The 13,624-nt window shown below is 36.2% G+C and overlaps 1 protein-coding gene and 2 long non-coding RNA genes across 3 annotated transcripts; all 3 read left to right on the forward strand.

The window, feature by feature from the left end:
• Positions 1 to 7,428: 7,428 nt before the first annotated feature.
• On the forward strand, positions 7,429 to 9,708 carry LOC110858901 (ultraviolet-B receptor UVR8). The gene is made up of 3 exons (XM_035859087.1): positions 7,429 to 7,921; positions 8,273 to 9,251; positions 9,331 to 9,708. Exons 1-2 carry the CDS (start codon positions 7,648 to 7,650, stop codon positions 8,728 to 8,730), a joined length of 732 nt encoding a protein of 243 aa, XP_035714980.1. The 5' UTR covers positions 7,429 to 7,647; the 3' UTR covers positions 8,731 to 9,251; positions 9,331 to 9,708.
• Positions 9,709 to 10,230: 522 nt separating this feature from the next.
• On the forward strand, positions 10,231 to 10,990 carry LOC110858997. Its single transcript, XR_002548800.2, has 2 exons — positions 10,231 to 10,507; positions 10,597 to 10,990. It is a non-coding gene; the product is annotated as an uncharacterized LOC110858997 (long non-coding RNA).
• A 641-nt stretch (positions 10,991 to 11,631) lies between these two features.
• LOC118438588 lies at positions 11,632 to 13,316 on the forward strand. The gene is made up of 3 exons (XR_004836933.1): positions 11,632 to 11,813; positions 12,118 to 12,219; positions 12,645 to 13,316. It is a non-coding gene; the product is annotated as an uncharacterized LOC118438588 (long non-coding RNA).
• The last annotated feature ends 308 nt before the right edge of the window (positions 13,317 to 13,624 follow it).

Below are 13,624 nucleotides of genomic sequence, written 5' to 3' on the forward strand. Positions count from 1 at the left end.
TGGCTAACGAAATTAAGCAAAAAAAGAAAATCAAGCAGAAAATACTTTAATTCCATGAATACGCAAATTCATACTGAACAGATAACATTTTGCACAATTAAATTAATTTACAAAAAAATACATTATTTTGCAAAGATTATACCAACTGCAAAAGATAAACGCGTGTTAAAACACCTATGCAAAAGTGTTGTACATATGTTAGTTATCGCATATTTGCTGCCAAAGATTTTCCTACACAATTTACCATGACCATAAACTTAAGAAACATTTCATCTCGTCAAAAATTTGCAGGTCTTCATATGCCAACTTTAATTTTCAGCTGACTCTCGATTTGCAAAATCTGTGTGTAAACATTTCTGTGAATGTGAAATTCAATGTGCATTTGTATATTGCTTTTATCTCTCATAGCCAGCTGTTTATTTCTAAATTTGACATTTTGTGTTAAAAATCTTTAACGAAGTATTTATTTCGCTGGCAAACAAACGTCAACTCATTTTCGACATTTGTGCTAATGAAAGGCACCAACTATTGCGTGTTTTGAAGACTGTTTATTTATTTCTCTGCAGGAACTTGTATGCTAAAAAACAATTTAGAAAATGCCCATGTATGTAAACACAAGTGAAGCATTATCTTCCATCTGACATATTTTTCTTAATACTTATTTTTCTTAGCTGAGGGAAAATAGAAACCAACAATGCGATGGTGTGAAGTGTAACCCTCAGATATGTTTGAAATTTTGTGGTCCAAGAAATTACAACAAACGTAACCGAATACAGCGTATAAAACAATTTAGTACGTTGACGTATTTTTAATTTCGATATAATCCCTTGTAATTAGAGCTTCTAAACTCTGCACGTAATTGTCTAAACTCCTAGCCGAATCGTTCCGCGTCGTCGACTTGTAAGGTCACCGACAGGTCAAAGGTCAGAATTTTTTTAGCAATTCAAAATGAAAGCGTTGAATTTCAATTGTTTCAAATACTAAGCAAAATATGACGTGACAAGTATATGTACAAAGCTTTTGTTTTAGATAAATTCTTCTACAACAACATGTCGCCAGTCATTCTTACTACAGAGGGTGTCCGCAGTTTATATGAACAGTATGAATTACCTTATAACTTCTGAACACGATGGCTGTGAATTACTTTAGCGATCTAAATGTGTTCTCCATTCTTCTTAGCAGCAAGTCTGAGTCTTGGTTTCCAACTTCCAAACACATTTCGACACGTTTCAGAGGAGACAAGATCCCATTTTAAACTCGGCAATATATAAAAATGTTGTGTTGTGACGACTGCAAACTTTGTCGAGCTCCCCAAAGGAACTTTTGTGGAATTTCGAAATCCAAAAACTTATGTAGAATATTGTCCATGAAGTACATCGACTTTATTTTCACATTATACCAGACAGGTATCAATGCTAGCACTCCACGGACGGTCATTGCACAAACCACGAGGAATCACTCAGACAACTTTCCCTTCTTCTCAGACCCATAGCTTAAAACCTGCTTCCGGTCCTTTATGCACTAAATTATTTTTATCCAGTTGCAGTTTTGGATGTAGTAGAGTGTCCCCTCCAACGTGACGACAAATTCGGAATTTTTACTCCCAACGTGACCTTCAAACAGCCTCAGACTGTTAGTTTTTTGTTTACAATAGTGGATAATTTTAGTGTTCTGAATTTCCACTTCCTAAGGACTGCTTTTTCAAAGTTGTGATTTATAACACGATTAACGTGTTCAGGAGGCATCTGGGATTGTGTTGTGACCTTTTTTTGGTCGGAGGATTCTCATTGAGAGGGACGCGGTCATTTTGCTTGAGGGTGGGAGAATTCGTGGTTTTGAGGGGTTTGCATTTTTAGATATACATTGGTCGGATTTAACTAATTACCATCGTTTTCTTGCAAAATTGATGAAGGGATATATGGGGGACAAGATAGAGGGTGTTCCGGAAGTAATGCAACTTTCGTAAAATGCATATATGCAAGGGTATCAATTTGCCCCAAATTCGAAATTGGGTGAATATTGTAGTCCACACATTTATCTAGTAGAATCCGAAAACCAGAAGTCGATATCTCTATCCGTTCCAAAATGAGGTCAAATACCACCAAGCAACTCGCAACCATCGTCTGCCACCGCCTCGAAAAAGTGGTTACGCGCTCCAAGAAATTGAGCTGTGTTCACTTTAAAAAATAAGAAATTCCAAAAGTGACGATTTGTTGTGTTATACTAAGGTATGAGCTGCAAAAAACGACTAATCACAAAAAATATCTGGTCGGTACATTCGTGTGGCAGCCCCGAAAGTAATAAACTTCGTGTAGATCGAAATTTGTTATGTCGGAGCGAAATTCGCTGAAGTACTTGAAGTTCTCACCGAACACCATACATTATTTGAAAGCTTAGAAGTTGGACATCAAATCCTAGAAGGTTCTAGAAGCTTATAAATATAGTCAAGAGTAAAATAAAAGTAGCAAGCAGGAGGGCAGAAAAAATCCTTGACCTGAAGTAATTAAAATTAACCAAAATTGATCGTCCTGTACAAGACGATTTACTGCTCAGATTATCAAAATGCTTTTATGTGCACATAGTACAACTCTCCCACCTTCAAGAAAACCATTTATGCAAAACTGGAAATTAAATATAAGCCAAAGTATCACGCTCCGCCATAAAACGGATCAAATGCAATTAACATGGGAGAGGTAACATGGGAAACGTTCCCAAATTTGCCAAATACAAGACCTATTGAAAAATTTTAGTTCCTATCCTAGAAAAAATATTGTAATCGAAAAACTTCAGTCAAAAATTTGAACTTATTTCAACACATGTGGTCAAAAATCTCAAAAAAGGTGACCAAAAACAGTGGCGAAGCACTAATTGTGAGCGCCCAACAAAAACTTCTCCAAATTTGGCGGAATGGGTGTACGGACCATTGGAAGCAAAACTTAATTAGCTTTAACCTTTGTCCCTTTCTGACCAAAATTTCGCTTTAAAAAATTCATTCGTTGAGTTTATATGTGCATTTGACCAAAGTTGCATTACTTCCGGAACACCCTCTAAGATGGGTTTCAGATTTTTGAATAATCGTTTTGGCACTTTCCGCGGCCAAGTTAGCTTCGGAAACAGGTTTTACTATTCCCCCACTTTGGGGTCACTTTTTGGGGCCACCTTTGAAGATAGAAATTTGAAACTTTGCACAGGTGTTGTCATGACCTTCGAGTCCGTGCTTGCCAAATTTGGCGCCAATTGGATCATCCGTTCGCATGTTACCCGTGTAAATCTAGTGTTCATATAATCTACGGACATCCTGTAATTCTAAGAGGTACATATGGCTATATAAACACGAATAAATCATTTCACGAGTTCTCCAATTAAAATATTACAAGAAAATTATCTTCCATTCCAAACTTTTGAAATTTTGTAGATATGAAAAGATACATTAAGAATTTCTTAATTCACTCAAGGCTACTGTCAGACAAATAACATTTTGGAATCATATTTGAGTTTATAAACATACACAGTTTACATAAACTCGGATTTGGGCATGTCAATGCTTGACATGCTTATTATCTGGTTTATTAAGTAGCTTCAGCTACTTTATGTGAAGACTTTGTCTGTCTGTCTGTCTGTCTGTCTGTCCGTCTGTCTGTCAGCAGGATATCAGGAGAACGGATCGAGATAATCGAAATCGGTTTTCGCCATCATACATAGGACCCCAGGGGGAGGATCCTATCAACTTTTGGGGGCAACCGGACCACACCCCCTTTGGCGACAGGGGGTGTGGTCGGGGCAAAATGAGATTTTTAGTGCAATTTAATCTATAGGTGAAATAGAGTAAAATTATGTGTTCCGGAGTTGTGCCACACCCCCCCGGCGCCAGGGGGTGTGGTTGGGGCAAAATGAGATTTTTAGTGCAATTTAATCTATGGGTAAAATTAGGTGAAATTGAGTGAAATTAAATGAAATTAAGTGAAATTAAGTGAAATTAAGTGCTTCCCCGATTGTGCCACACCCCCTCGGCCCCAGGGGGTGTGGTTGGGGCAAAATGAGATTTTTAGTGCAATTTATTCTATGGGTAAAATTAAGTGAAATTGAGTGAAATTAAATGAAATTAAGTGAAATTAAGTGAAATTGAGTGTTTCCCCGATTTTGCCGCACCCCTTCGGCGCCAGCGGGTGTGGTTGGGGCAAAATGAGATTTTTAGTGCAATTTAATCTATAGGTGAAATAGAGTAAAATTATGTGTTCCGGAGTTGTGCCACACCCCCTAGGCGCCAGGGGTGTGGTTGGGGCAAAATGAGATTTTTATAAAAAATTAATCTATAGATGAAATAGAGTGAAATTAAGTGTTCCCGAGTTGTTCCACACCCCCTCGTCGCCAGGGGGTGTGGTCGGGGCAAAATGAGATTTTTACAAAAAATTAATCTATAGGTGAAATAGAGTGAAATTAAGTGTTCCCGAGTTGTGGTGGGACCGTTTGGGGTGAAGTATGTCCGAAGCTACTTCCGTATGCGCGTTTGCGACGGTTTATTCTAAATTAATATGCAAAAACATATCGAGCCTTCTTCAATAGTTTTGGCTAACGGGTATTGTCAAACACGCGAGGACAATTCAAGTATCTTCCTGAAACCATCCAGCAAGATATAAATCCATCAACACGAATAGCTTATGTGCATGCAATCCATCAACAGTTTCGGTTAACTAAGAATGGGTTGAGTTCAATAGCTTTCATAGTTACAGAACTTCCAAGCATTCTATCATTCCTGATACGACTCCAGGGCAACTTAAACGCGTAAGGTTAACATAATTTTCATTTTCGAGCAATATGTTTTATAACTCTGTTTCCTAGTTCTACTCCATGTTTGCAAATTTTTATCATATTCTCTATATCTTTCTCACGAGAATTAATTTATGCATCGAAATCACCACCTATATTGAACACACTTAACGTCTTCATCCCTCCAACTACACAACACATCCATATTGTTACTGATTACACGACAAAGCAAGAAACACTGGAAGCTTTACCAATTGATGCTCCAATACCCAGAACCATTCACCGATTTCTGAAAAGAACTTACTCAAACCATACTTCCATTTCCGACTGGCGACCTACAAATATTGTTAAAACAAAATTGCGTTACATTCACGATATCTGCGGAGTTATTTCTACAGACATCCAGATCATTGGTAAGCTTGATGCCGCATTTAAATCAGTATTCTCCCTCAGCGTAGACACAAATGGACAAACAATCCCGTACAAAAATAGACTTAGAATTGTTCACTTTGCAGAAAGTATTGAGCAAGCAGAAATAGCCGTGAACTTATTAAAATCTCCGAATAGCTCGGTTTACACTAAATTCCCATTTAGAAGTGGGAACTCCCTTCTCATATACAATTATGCGCATCTGTTCATCCTCATATCATCTCAATCTACAATACTCGATGCGTTTTATGTTTGCGCCCATTGCGGATTAACTTTGCTTTTTATTAACTTCGATATAACCTTACAAGAAGATGTTATGAAGCAGGTGAATCAACTGGAGAGGTACAATATTGCAGTCCTTCCTACCATGAGTCGGAGACTGAATGTTACCGGATTTTGTGGTAACAACAATTTAAGAACAAGATTGGGAGATATGACTGCGCAGGATGTATTCTGCTACAAGAATGTTACATTTAAGGCAACCAACTTCAAGACGAACATATTCCTACCATTCATGTTCAGCGAACACGTCGCGTAAGTTAATATATTTAAATTTATGAATCTGTAGTGTTTTGTTTGGTTTGTTTGTTTCCTCGAATGGTAGGCCTTCCTTCTTTAGTACAACTTAATGACTTGCCTCCCGTAAGTTACTATGTAGGCAGATATGTAGTTGACTCTATTGCAGCTCCCAAGCAGAGCAAAGCTCCCTCTAACTTGATCCCGGTCCATTTCTTACTCAAGATATAATACTATACTACTGATGGCTAAGGTAAAACAATCCTGCCATCCTAACTGCTCATTAATAGCAATAAGGACACAAGTAGGATAGGCCATAGCCATGCTAGCAAGTGTTACTATGGGGAGCAATTATCTTTAAATGTTATACCGCTACGGGTTGGCTTTCGGGCCAGTCCACCCTCTAAATAACATACATCATGTATGATACATGACAGGGTAAAACAATTGGACAAAGATTAGAAGCCATTCGTAATGTTGTACTGTAAGACGAAAATATCGTGACCGAGCGATGCGAGTATTTACATACATATTATGTATGTATCTGTTGATGATACATTTAACCTAATGTATTTTTCACTGCTTTGGACATAGGGAGAATAAGTACGTCGTATTTGTCGACAAATTCGGCATCACTGGTGAAATATCCAGCAAATTCATGACCTGTTGGGCATATCAGCCGTACACTCTGAGGATGTATTACAAACCATTCTCTACGACAGTTTGGATCTACCTGTCAACATTTGTGGTCGGTTTAACCACATTTTGCCTTATATTTTTGAACATAAAGTTAAAGCAGGGCATGTGTAAAAATGTCTCTCTGGGTTACGGCATTCTAACATTTTTCGCCGCGTTACTCGAGAAGAGTGCTAGGATATCCAGAAACGTGGATAACAGGTTAGCATTCCGATTCATTTTTGGCGTCTGGGTTTTGCAATCTATTATCGTGACCCAACTATACACCAGCAAATTGATATCCTCTTTGATAATCCCCTTACCAAAGAAATCGATTAGTCGGTTTGACGAATTACTCCCTAAAAAAGAAAATCGTACAGAAATAATATTATTATCAGATGCCTTGATCAATCTACAAGGGCTTTTTACTGGAGCAAAGCGTAAGGAAATTGGAGCTTTTGAAATTAGCTCAAACCATATAATGGGATTTGATACCTATACACCACAATGGGTGTCGGGATACCCAAATATGAATTGGGATTTAAAAGTACTCGGCTTCGAGTTTTTCTCCATAATGGAAAAGCGAATTCGTGATTGGTTGGACAATCTAGCTGGAAACGACCTGACCAAGTCCGAAATAACAAATCCGCAAGGAAGGTTGTTCAACATGGGTTGGGAAGAAGTGAAGCTCTGGGCGGAAAGTTTGAAATCGATTGGCGATATCGAACTAGATGTCGAAGTTTCGCGGTGGTTCAATCTACTTAGTAGAGCAAACATTTGGATTCCAAGAATCGACAACACAATTTTTAATATAACAATCAGTGATTCTCTATCCCCTCCTAATCGAATAATTCCACTACGTACATCATTTATGGAGGTTGACCTTGCTAAATGTGGCCGAACTGTGCATGTCGAGCAATCGAACAAGTTTAAGATTGAATTGGCCTACTTAAGAAGAAAGTACTACTGGTTGGAATTTTTCGAGAGTGATGAAGCAATATTTAGTCGAAGCGCCGGGTGGAGCTTTCTCAATACGGGAGAATCCAATTATTCAAAATGGCTGGACTGGTTTGTTTGTCTGGTCGGTCAGGAATTAAAACGATAAGATAAGATACACGTTATCATTGAGTGCTCTCTGATGTAGGATCCAGTAGGAAATTGAACATTCTTACTTGTCACGGTTTATCGGTTGAGTCTTTCGACTTAACCAGACGGATTTTATTGTAATTCCATCTGCATTGTCGTTTCGCTAATTGTTTCATGAAGCGGTTAATTATGAGCGATTCCTCGGTTGAATGGAGAATAATTCCTGTCGAGGAGTTGAGAAAATGGAACCTCTTCAGCACTATGGACGACTACTTTTTGCAAAATATTCGACTTGCTCATGCCCACGGAATGTTCGGATTTCTAGTGACTGCGGACGATATTGTATACGTTGTGGGAACTAATAGGAAAGGAGCTCTGGGAATCGGAGGCATACTGGAGGCACCATCACCCGTAAAAATTGACCCGTTGTGTGGACAATCGGTGAAAGGTAAGAAAAAACGTTTTAAAAGGAAGCCGTACATATATTTCAAGTCCAAAGTCCAATGAAAAAAATTGAGAAAACGCGTCACTCGTCAAATGCATAATTTAAAAAATTTGTTAAATACCACTTTTGTGCGTTAAGCTGATTTTACGAATAAATAATATTTGAAGTTTTTTTCACATACCTGGAAGGTCAACAAACAATTCAAAGTCAAAGGCATTCCTAATTTTTTTAAAGATTAAAAACTATCAAAATTAATGAAAGTTTGACAGTAAAATTGAGGTGGACTCGGATTGAATATGTTTGTCATGAAAGTAACGCAAACTTGAAAACATTTTGTGTTTCCTTTCTCGTCAGAATTCGTAATTGCTGGCATTACAAGTCCGGAATTTGCGAGTTGTTTTGCTTTAACCGAGGACGGACGAGTGTTTTCTTGGGGTTCTAATTCGAACGGTCAACTTGGAACCCATGGAGCTAAAAAATTGACTACACCTGAATTAATTAAATTCGATTCTAACGTTAAAATCGGTCAAATTTCGGTTGGAGATTTGCACACTCTCGCTCTAACAGAGGACACGGGAGAGGTTTATTCATGTGGTTGGAATGCGTATGGTCAACTAGGCCTGGGTACGGATACGGATCAATATGAACCTCGCAAAATTACCGCAAATTTTGGGAATATTAGAGTGAAGCAAATTTCGTGCAGTTCTAGCAGTTCGTTTGCCCTGAGTGAATCTGGAGAGGTAAGGGTTTTAGTATATGTAATAGTAACAATTGGTGTATTCACGTCAACCGTCGGATATTTTGCAAATTGAGCATATGTAGAAATATGCTAAAACAAACTGCATTAAGTTGCAAAGTTTTATGAAATTTGCAAGGTTTCGAGAAACTTTTGCTGGGAAGGTATGGAATTTGTTACGCAAGGTTGCCTAACGAGTTTGGAGCCCTTGCGTAATAAAAAAACATTTGCAAAGGGGCACGTTTTTATTTCACGCAGGTAATTATTTCGCAATTTTATCATCACCAGTCGAAGCAATTAAGCAAATTTGTCGAAATATTAAAATGGGTGTTTTTTAGGGTAGATGGGCAAATTAGTATTTTGCAAATCTCCTCACGAGACAAGGGTGTTTAGAGCTTCGCATGTTTGCAAAATCAATTGTGTTGCTAAATGAGACGTTTTCTTGAATACGTGCAGAAAGTTTCGGCGCACATATTACACTATTTGTGAATTAAGGTATACTCGTGGGGTCATAATGGTTGTGAGGAATTAGGCCTTGGAAACGCTACATCCGCAACCGTACCAACAAAACTAATTATTGACCAGCCGATGAAAAAGGTGACATCAATTAATGTCATTTTTTTAAAATTTTTGTATGCATATTTCTAGTCAAGTCTTAAAATATTTTTAAATTTAGATTGCAAATGGGTCATACCACACGCTTGCATTGACCTTAAGTGGAGAAATTTATGCCTGTGGTGATAATGCAAGTGGACAATTGGGCACAGGAGATACGACGAGGTTATCCGTGCTAACCAAGTTATCAACCGATGTGGGAATTTTTGAAGATATTTCCAGCATCACGGGGATCCAACAAAGTTTGGGAAAAGTTGCGGATAAAATTTTTGCATGGGGTGAGATAAATGAAGGCACAAAATTTGTTAAGCCGACAGAATTAGCGTCAAATTTATCAAATTTTCCACATTGTGTGTCTTTCCTTCAAGGAGCGACACAATTCATGTATAAATCATTGCGTGGGTCAGATTACAAATAAATTTTATAAATTTTGAACATATACAATGCGCACTTATTTGTATTATAAATCTTTGTCATGTAAACGTGCTCTTAATACATGCATGTAATTATATGTAGTAGCTTATCCTACTTTAATGAATCATTATATGTAAATACTTACATAATTAAATTAAATTCCTTAAGTAAACAAGGTTCAAATGACAGAAAATTAAGACATTTATGTACGCAAACTTCTTGTAGATACGTGCATACGAAACACAGATAAACAAGTATTTATACTGATGCATATTAGAGCGTGTTTAATTTTATGGAAGTGACAAATCAGTACACAACACTGTGTGGTAAGTATGTATATGTATGTATGCTCTTAAAAATGTTCATTTAATTTCACTTATCTCCAAATCTTACATATGTACATATCTCTTTATTAATACGTAAATTTCATGAGCGAAAGATGAATAAGTGTCCATTACGTTAGGTCGAGGTTATTTTTCCATATGACGCAAGAAATGTATGCATACTTATCAATATTGGAAACACAGAGATATGTAAATATATACATACGTACGTATCCATTTATGTTCACTTTAGTCCCTCGAAATAAAAAGAGAAGAAAGAGTTTGCGAAATTTTTTTTGCACTAGTAAACTTTTATCTGTGCCAAATCACAGCCACCAATTTGAAACATTTTAACGGTAATATAGGTAGGTTTTTTAGCTCATTTTGCTGCGGACAGTATGTATCATTGAATTACAGCTAGCTCCTGCATAAGGATGAACTTAAATCTGCTAAAATTAGCCATTTTCTTCGTTCTGTGTTGGGCACATTTTGTGTCTGGAGGTACAAAACAGTTATCAATAATTATATAACAGCTATTTTATCAACCAAAATATGTAAAGCGATATTTTAATATTCCTCTATTTATATAGCTGGGTTTGGTCGATGTCCACGAGGTCAATATTTCTCCTTGCAGCAAAATAGATGCGTTGCGTCCCCTGTGACACGTCCTGGATGAAGGAACCCTAATCACGCTAACAATGAATGAAGGTCTACCAGCGTGCAATCTCCAATTTTTGATAAAACCCGTGTTAATCGATCAAAAATTTAATTATCATGAAATTTGGCAAAGATATTATCTGATAGAGCACAAAGAATTATTGGAATTTGCCAGAGATAGTTGCATCCAAAGGTGCCATTAATTTGACAAATTTTATACTTTCTAAAATATACTGTCAATTTATAAAAGATTAGAAATAAATAATTCAATTCGTCCTCAAATTTGTACCGGTTAATTTTTCGAATTTAATAAAATGTATGTATTATTTGGAAAAGTTGTGTGTAATTAGTAAGTAAATCGACATTTTTTACGTGAGATATACCTAGGTACATATTTGTGCAAGATGAACAATTCTTAAACATGATCTCATTAATTTATTTGCGAAAAGACGTAACCTAAAATTGGAAAATAGCGTGTGAATATACTTTCCACATGTAAATACTTATATATTTGTTTTGGGAATCAATAGTAGTGGAAATTTTCACATTGCGGGCATCAATTCACAACTTAAGTTAGAATTCAGTGTGTACTTATTCCTCAAAAGGCCTACATTACTTTTAAGTATGTACAAAATATTTTTTCGTAGCAAAATATGCGACAAAGTTCACACTTAAATATATTATTACATATTCTGATATTTTCCTTATGGGTGTAGACAGATAAAACAGGGACGGAATAAATTCAGAGCGAAATTCCTTCTGGAATTTTTAACTTGGCCTGTCAAATATTCAACCCTCGCGTCTCGTCATAACTGGGTTAAATTTATCCCACACATTTCTCAGAAATTAACCAGGTAAGAAAGGGCCCTTTCTTTTTCGTGGTGCTTCTCAAAGGGTCACGACCACGCCGTCCTCCTTAAATAATGTAACGCATCGCTACCTCTGTCTCATTACGATTCCAACCTTTTTCCAGTAAAGTGCTGAGAATATAGCTTAAAGTTTGACATCAGTTCACTTACAGAAATATTAATTGCATCAAATATAAATTAATTTTCTGAGTGGCGTAAAGTTAAGTGGAAACGTTAAATAAGGAAAAAATACTTTCTGTTTTCTTACAAAATTGGAGCAGAAATGTCGCAATTTAAATACGGTAAGTGTATGATTAGTTAATTTAGTTGATAGTCATTTGCATAGGAGGATTAATAAAAAATACGTTTTCAATTATTAAATTTTAGTAGATTTATTTAGTACTCGAATTAAAATTTTAGTGAGCGATTAAATTTAAAAGTAAGTCTTTAGGATTTTACCTTACTGTCCATTAAATTCAATGGCGTATTAGATGAATAAAAAGTTTGATTAAAAAGTTCCTTCAAGTAAATAATAAATTTGTTTTTGAAATTTGACATGTTGTAATAATTGGGGAATTTTAAAAAATTGTATATTTTTCATTGCAGAAAATCCGTCTTATTCTAATTACACTATTGGGTCACTCATATCCACCTAAATTCCTGGGTACAAAATTTGCTAGAACTTTTCAACAATCTTATTCTCTCGAGGTAAGGAAAATAGCGAAATTGTTATTGCTGGTTTTAGGTGCTGAGCTTTGCATAGCACGAGTTGAATTTTGCTTAAATATTTTTAGCAATACAGAATTTTAATTGGCCCCGAAATATGACGAAATGTTAACTCTCTGAGTGTTTTTTTAAAATAAAATCAATAAGCTTGCTTGAATTTAATTTACAAATTTGAGAAAATTAAAAAAAACGCGCATGCACTTTAAGAGGATTTGTTTTTAAATAAATTCAGAGTTACTTGAGATAGGATAAAGCGTACTCCTGATTTAGTACTGAACCTAATATAAAATTAAGAGTGCAAATATTTACTTTTCGAAAAAGTAACGTTAGCTTTAAGTATAGAGTAGGTTGTGTATTTACATATGTACATGTTTTTCATGTAATCATAATTATTTTTTGTTCTACAGCTTCAACAGATCCATGACTGGCCCATTCCCCCAACCGGAAATTTACACACTGAAAAAGGCAGGAAATGACTTCAACAGCGCATCACTTTAGTTATGGACTACCCTCCGTGAAGACCTCCAATTCATAATTCGCATCGTCCTCCTGTAACAAGTAATGTATCATCTTCTAATTCGAGTTAAATAGGTTTATCCACCTCAAAAATAGAAATTTGCAGGGATCTCTTTATCCCAAAAATTAGGGATGACGACTTACATAAATTACAGAATGAGCTTTTAATTATGACAATTTTTCTAAGGTATTTGCAATTTTCCTGCGAAATCTTGATACCTAATTAAATTAGATATAAGTTTACATATGTATATCTCGTCCAACTTCTGCAGCCAAAGTAGCAACCCAAACGCACCTGAAAGTATTAACATTAATTATGTGATCAGATTTTGCTAAATTTTTAAATCGATTCGTTAAATGGGCTAGAATTAGCAAAATCTCATGATCGTGCGATTTTTACCTACACAAATACACAGAAACTTCGCCAAAACAAACATTCAAAACGTTATAATTTTCTCCGAAAAGAACATTAAGTCGAAAGTAATATGAAATGCATGAACTTAGGAGGAGAGCTTCACCACCTGCCCTTCACAGATCTTGATGTCCTTCGCATATGTGATAGGGTCTCATGAGTGTACTAAAACCCTGAAGTGGTTCGACTCCATGGCCACATTTGCGCCCGCCACACCCACTCAAAGGGATGAAAACCACAAAAGTTACCAACTTCAAAAATCCACCAAAAATCCAATTTTAGTCGGATTTTGATAAAATTTACATTTTTGTTATCCCAGATACTTGTTTGATCATATCCAGTAGCAACCTCAACTTTTTTGAAATTTTTGAAATTTTCGGGCATTTTTGGGCTTATGAATTATTCGAAAAAATTCAAAATTTCAAAAAAGTTGAGATTGCTACTGGATATGATCAAGCA

This window comes from Folsomia candida, unplaced genomic scaffold (genome assembly GCF_002217175.1).
Source record: "Folsomia candida strain VU population unplaced genomic scaffold, ASM221717v1 Fcan01_Sc023, whole genome shotgun sequence".
Lineage (NCBI taxonomy): Eukaryota > Metazoa > Arthropoda > Collembola > Entomobryomorpha > Isotomidae > Folsomia > Folsomia candida.